At 52.0% G+C, this 6,000-nt stretch overlaps 1 protein-coding gene across 1 annotated transcript; it reads left to right on the forward strand.

The window, feature by feature from the left end:
* The first annotated feature begins 1,814 nt into the window (after positions 1-1,814).
* On the forward strand, positions 1,815-3,605 carry Mfsd6l (major facilitator superfamily domain containing 6 like). The gene has a single exon (XM_057776411.1). It carries the CDS (start codon positions 1,815-1,817, stop codon positions 3,603-3,605), a length of 1,791 nt encoding a protein of 596 aa, XP_057632394.1.
* Positions 3,606-6,000: the final 2,395 nt, after the last annotated feature.

Consider the following 6,000-nt stretch of genomic DNA (forward strand, 5'->3'; position numbering starts at 1 on the left):
GCTCTGGCATTTGACCTCTGACCTCATTATCCCAGGAATGGGGCAAAGTCCCAGGGCCCATTCTCAAACCAAGAAGGACATAAGTAGGGCTCTGAGGTTAGCTTAATAGACTGGCCCAAAGGCAGTCTAGGTTTCCAGGAAGTCTCTGCTCCCCCATGGCATGGGAAGCAGGGAAGGCTTTCTCAGGTAGGCAGACGCAGACAAGCCCAGTGCAGCTGTGGGAAAGAGTGTGGAGTTTGATAAGTGAGGGTAATGTCTGACAGCTGAAGGAGGTGGGCTGGGGGAATCTCAGTGGTTTGAAACTGGTAATAATGACAGTCTCACTGAGTCTGCGCTGGGACTTTATTTTTTCCGCACTGAGGTGATGTGAACAGCTGCATACCAGTTTGAACACTCACAATAATCATGCGTGTGTGCACGTGTGTGTTTGGTTAATTTATTGGTTGACATTTTTGAGACAGGGTCTCAGGAAACTAAGGCCAGTCTTGAGCTGATTTTCCTGCTTCCAGATCCAAATGATGGGATTATATGACGAAGCCACCACACACCATTAATCATTTGGGTTTTTGTTTTGTTTTTATTTAGTTTTATAAACAAGGTCTCACACAGCTGAGGCTGAGGGTGAACTTACCCTCCTGCCTCCAGCCCTCAAGTGTTGACTCACAGGTATATGTCATCATACCCAGCTAGCAATCCTGAGTTTTTAAGTAACCATTACAAGCCTGTCAGTCAGGAAGGTTAAGTGAACGCGCTGGGGATCTTGGCTGTCTACCAGTTTACAATGAAAGCCATTATTGAATCAAATTCAACTACACATACATACTGGTCGGCAAACACCCACACCCTCCAATCCACAGTCAAACTAGGTACAATGAGCAAGCCTTGAATGAAGCGCTGACCAGGTCAGGGCTAGGATGTAGCTCAGTGGTTGAGTGCTTGACTAGCTTACATGGAGGCCCTGGGTGTGAGAATAGAAAAATCACTAAATCAGCAGCTAGATGATTGGACGTTTTGGAGGAAAGCCTATGATACAATCCCAAATGATTTGAACTACTAGAATCTTTCTTTGTTCACGTGAGACAGGAAATGCCTGGGGGGAGGGGATATATATATTTAGTATGACCCAAGGTCACACCTCTTCTGGGGGCTGTTTACATTTGGTGCAATAGTTCTATGGCCTGGGAGCCAAAGCAGCTGCCTCCTGGGGAGCAATAAGGTGAACAGGATTATAAGCAAAAGTGCCCTTGATAAGAGCAAAGCAGGGGAGGGGAGGTGTGAGTCTTGGTGATGGCGATGTCACTTACTATAAACAGGGCCAACTCTGGACAGCCACTGACCAGTGTTCCTCTGAACAGACTTGAGGAAGAGAGATGTGCGGATGTCATTCACCCTATTCTCCCAGTCTCATCTCTATCCTGACCCTGACAGTTTCTCACTCCTGAGGCAGTCCAGGAGCCGGGTAGCGCCGTGGTCAAGCTCCAAACGCTCCGGGCGATTACAGGGTGCTACTCACGGGTGGCGCAGGTGGGACGCAGGTGCTGTAGGTGCTAACAACAGGTGCGCGGGCTCCGCCCCCCCCCCCCCCCGTTATGCCTCACTCCTGGGGCGGGGCCACTTCCGGGAGGGTGGCCGGACGTGGGGGAGTAAAGCAGCCGTTGGCCAGGTGACCAGAGGCGACGCCGGGGGCTGGAGGCGCAGTCCGATTTGCTCGGAACCCTGAGCCCGTGATCCTCCCTCCCCGGGACATGGAGTCCCGCGCGCCCCGCGTCCAGCTCGGTCCTGTGCCCTTCTGGGTCTGACGGAATCCCGCAGCCATGAGCCCCAGCCCGCAGTGGGACGTCCCCAGGGCACTGGGGGTGGCCAGGCTCTTCCATCTGGTGTGCGGGGTCCGGGATGCCTGTGTGACCCCGTTCCTGACCCTCTACCTGAGGCAACTGGGTGTGACCGCACCCTGGGTGGGCGTCCTCATGGGAACCAAGCATCTGGTCGCCGCCTGCTGGACTCCCTTCTGTGCCTTCCTGGCTAAACGATACCACAAAAGGAGAATGTTTCTGACTGGCTCGTTGCTGGGCTCCGCAGGAGCCAGCCTCCTGATGGTCCTCATCCCACCAGCGGACAGAAATCCGGGCAATTCCTTTTGTAATGGAAGCAACAGAGTGATCTCCACTGCCCTACCACTGCGAGTCACACGAACTGTGACCATGACCTCCACCCAGGGATCAGTCCCAAACCACTGGGCAGGAGTATCCAGCCTCCCAGGCAGCAGACACACCAGAGCCCTGAACACGTCTGGCTTTCCAAACGGATTTGGTAAAGATCAAGAAGGAATACTTGGCGGCCTGCAGGCCTATTTAGTTGGCTCTGTTGCAGGAGCCAGGATCACTACCCAAGCTCGCCATCCTGTCACTTCTGGGTTGAGAGTTAATTCCCAGGAAGGGACTTTTGAGGTGGGCAATGCTACCCTGGGTCCACTTCCTGGAAGTACAACCGTTGGAAATCCAGGCAACTTGTCAAAGGCCCAGCGGGATGCCCAGGCCCTCAACCACTCCTCCAAAGGGCCGCAGTGGACCCTCATCCTCTCCCTGGGGTTTGTGGTATTTTGGGAACTGCTGACAGCCCCTCTGGCACAGGTGGCAGATGACAGTCTTCACGAATACCTGGATTTTGTTGACGCCACTGACCGGAACAGAGACCTGTGGCTCTGGAGATTATTGGGTATGTCAGCAGGTGTGTGTGGCATCGCAGCCTTGGTGGGGCATCTGGAATGCTTCCTGGTGACCAACGGTCCTCGGGGCGTGATTCATTTCTACAGCTACGCACTACTCAGTACTCTGGCCTTAGCCGTGAGCTCAGCCTTTCCTGTCCCCATCGACCAGAAACGGGGGCCCAGCTACAAAACCATCAAAGCACTGTCCCTCCTATGGGGTGACGCCCGCCTCATCCTCCTAGCCTTCACTGTCCTTTGGATAGGTGCCACTGCCAGTACGGTGCAGAACTTTCTGTTCTGGCACATGAAGGACCATGGCAGCAGCGAGCTGGTGATGGGTTTCTCGGTGGCTCTCGGCTTACTAGGAGAAATTCTGTTTCATCCGTTCAGAACTTGGTTGCTTAGGAAACTGTCGCGGGTGGGTGTGCTGGGCCTGGGGCTGGGCTGCCTGGCCCTGCAGCTGCTCTACTACTCCTTCATCTGGAGCTGGTGGTCTGTCCTACCTGTTCAGATCCTGAGTGCCATCAGCAGTGGGGCTCTGTGGTGGGCCGTGGGGGTCTCCATAGAGGACCTGTCCACCTCTGGCATGGAGAGGTCTCTAGGCACCGTGTTCCGAGGTCACTTCTATGAGAGTGGTGGCAGCCTAGGCAGCTTTGTGGGGGGCTTCGTCGTCATGCGCTTCGGCATAGCCGTGCTCTACCAAGCCTGCTGTGTGGTCCTGTTGCTTTGGCTGGCCTTGTTCCTGTCCACCCAGTCCAGGCTGCCCCGAGAACAGAGGATCAACTACTCGAAGCTGCTGGCCATGGAGGGGAGTGACGCCAGCGACTCCGAGCAGGGGTCCGAACGGGACTGGCTTGTGAAGGCCATGAGGGAGGAGCACGGGGACTGGAAGGGCTGAGGGGGCACCGCACACTGCTGGAGGAGAGCACTCGCGGGTGGCATAGGGCTCCTGCTCCGAGGGGAGCCTTAAGGGGGAGAGCCGTGTCTATGCCAGAGGCGCAAACAGGACCCACTCATTGAGTGATTTCACTTTGTAGTAAAAGGAAGTTTTTACTTTTTTATTTTTATGTGTTTGTATACGTGTGTGTGTGTGTGTGTGTGTGTGTGTACCCGAGGACAACCTCAGGGGTCATCCTCAGGAACGCCATCCACCTCATTTGAGACAGTCTCTCTCACTGGTCTAGAGTTCACCATTTGGCAAGAACTGACTGGCCAGCACCCCCCAGAACCCTCTCCTCCCTCATCTGCCTCCCCATCACTGGGATCACACACACATACCACCATGCCTTCCACTTTTGCATAGTTTTTAGAGATCAAAATCAGGTTCTTGCGTTTGCAAAAGCAGCTTTACCTGCTGGACAGTCTCCCCAGGTCAACAGTTTATTTTATTATTTTATTTGCCATGCAAACGTTTTAGGATATGGGAGAAGAACACATTTACTTTTGTAGAAAAGTTCCTCTGCATTTGCTAATTTTGAGGCTTTCAAGGCCTTTCAGGATAGGGTTCTGATGCAACTGGACCCAACACTGGGCAATGGCGGAAGTAATGGCATTAAGCTGGCTGGGCAAGGAAGACAGCAGGACCTGTAGGATGCAGTGGACAGGGAGGGAAGCTGATCTAGATGGGTCCTGGGCCTTCCTGGAGGCAGGGCATCACTAATCCTAAGAAAGCTCTGCTGAGGGCAGATAAGAATGGCAAGGGGCTGGAGAGATGGCTCAGTGGTTAAGAGCACTGCCTGCTCTTCCAAAGGTCCTGAGTTCGATTCCCGGCAACCACATGGTGGCTCACAACCATCTATAATGAGATCTGGCGCTCTCTTCTGGCCTGCAGGAGTACACACAGACAGAACATTGTATACATAATAAATAAATAAATATTAAAAAAAAAACAGCACTTGGGAGGCAGAGGCAGGTGGATCTCTGTGAGTTCGAGACCAGCCTGGTCTACAAGAGCTAGTTCCAGGGCAGGCTCCAAAACCACAGAGAAACCCTGTCTCGAAAAACAAAAACAAAAAAAGAATGGCACTCAACACTGACCCCACCCCCAAGTTCCTTACTCCCAAAAGTATGTGCCACCAGGAGAAGGGCACTGAGAATCAATCCCACATGCCTCCCTGCGAGAGCACATGAAGATTTTAACATCTGTTTGGTTATGGTATAGTAGTAATGACCTTGTTCTGTCTCCCAGGCCTTTATTCCCGAGGCCAATTTTTGTTTTTTTTGTTTTTTTTTTCTTAGACAGGGTCTCTCTCTGGTTGGCCTTGAACTCACAGAGATCTGCCTGCCTCTGCTCCCCAAGTGCTAGGATTAAAGGTGTGAAAAACCATGCCTGGCCCCCAAAGGAAGTTCTTTACATCCTAATTCTTCCACCTTACAATCAAGAAAATAGGAACTAGAGAGATGGTTCAGTGGACCTGATTTCAATTTCCAGCGTCAGCCTGTGGGCTCAAACCATCTGTAACTCCAGTTCAGGGGATCTGATGCCCTCTTCTGGCCTCTGTAGGGATTGCATGCATGTGGCTCTGAGATTTACAAGCAGGCAACAAAACAAAACAATTTTTTTTTTCTACAGTTAAGAAAACGTAGGAAATTGGATCTAGGAGCCTGGCTGTACAAATGCAAAGTGATTCACAGGTGGAGAAAATGAGGAGATGCATGAATGCCCACTGGTGGGGACATTCTCTAGGATTTGTCTTTTTCCAGTTCTTTCTGTGAAACCTTACGGTACAGATAACTAACAAAAACTCACCTCTGCCTTAAGCATTTGTCTACATCAGCTCTCCAGGGGGACAGAAACCCAGAGTGCACAGCTGCTCAGAGAAGGCAGAGAGAACCTGTTATCCCCTCATCTTGGGGGTCCTGCCACACTCAGCCTGTTCCCACCCATGTTTGTACTCATGGCCAGAAGACAGCCTCCTTATCTGCCTTCCAAGCTGTAAGAAGATGGGAAGACAAGGAGAGAAACAGAGTGTGGAAAGCAAAAGCCGTCCCTGCACCCCTTAGCTGACTCCTGTATAAACTGTGTCACATGGCCAGCCCAACTGTAAGGGAGTCTGGGAAGATGGATATTTTAAATTATTATTTACTATTATGTATGTGTGCTATCTATGTAAATGCAGGCACACATGTGTCACAGAGCATGGGTAGATGTCAGGGGACAACTTTCCAGCATCAGCACACTCCTTCACCATGGATTCTGGTGGTTGAACTAGGGTCCTCAGGCTCCTGCAGCAAGCACTTTGCCTACTCAGCCATCTCCCTGACCTGGGACTGGAGCCCTATCATCCTGGCAT

This window comes from Chionomys nivalis, chromosome 7 (genome assembly GCF_950005125.1).
Source record: "Chionomys nivalis chromosome 7, mChiNiv1.1, whole genome shotgun sequence".
Lineage (NCBI taxonomy): Eukaryota > Metazoa > Chordata > Mammalia > Rodentia > Cricetidae > Chionomys > Chionomys nivalis.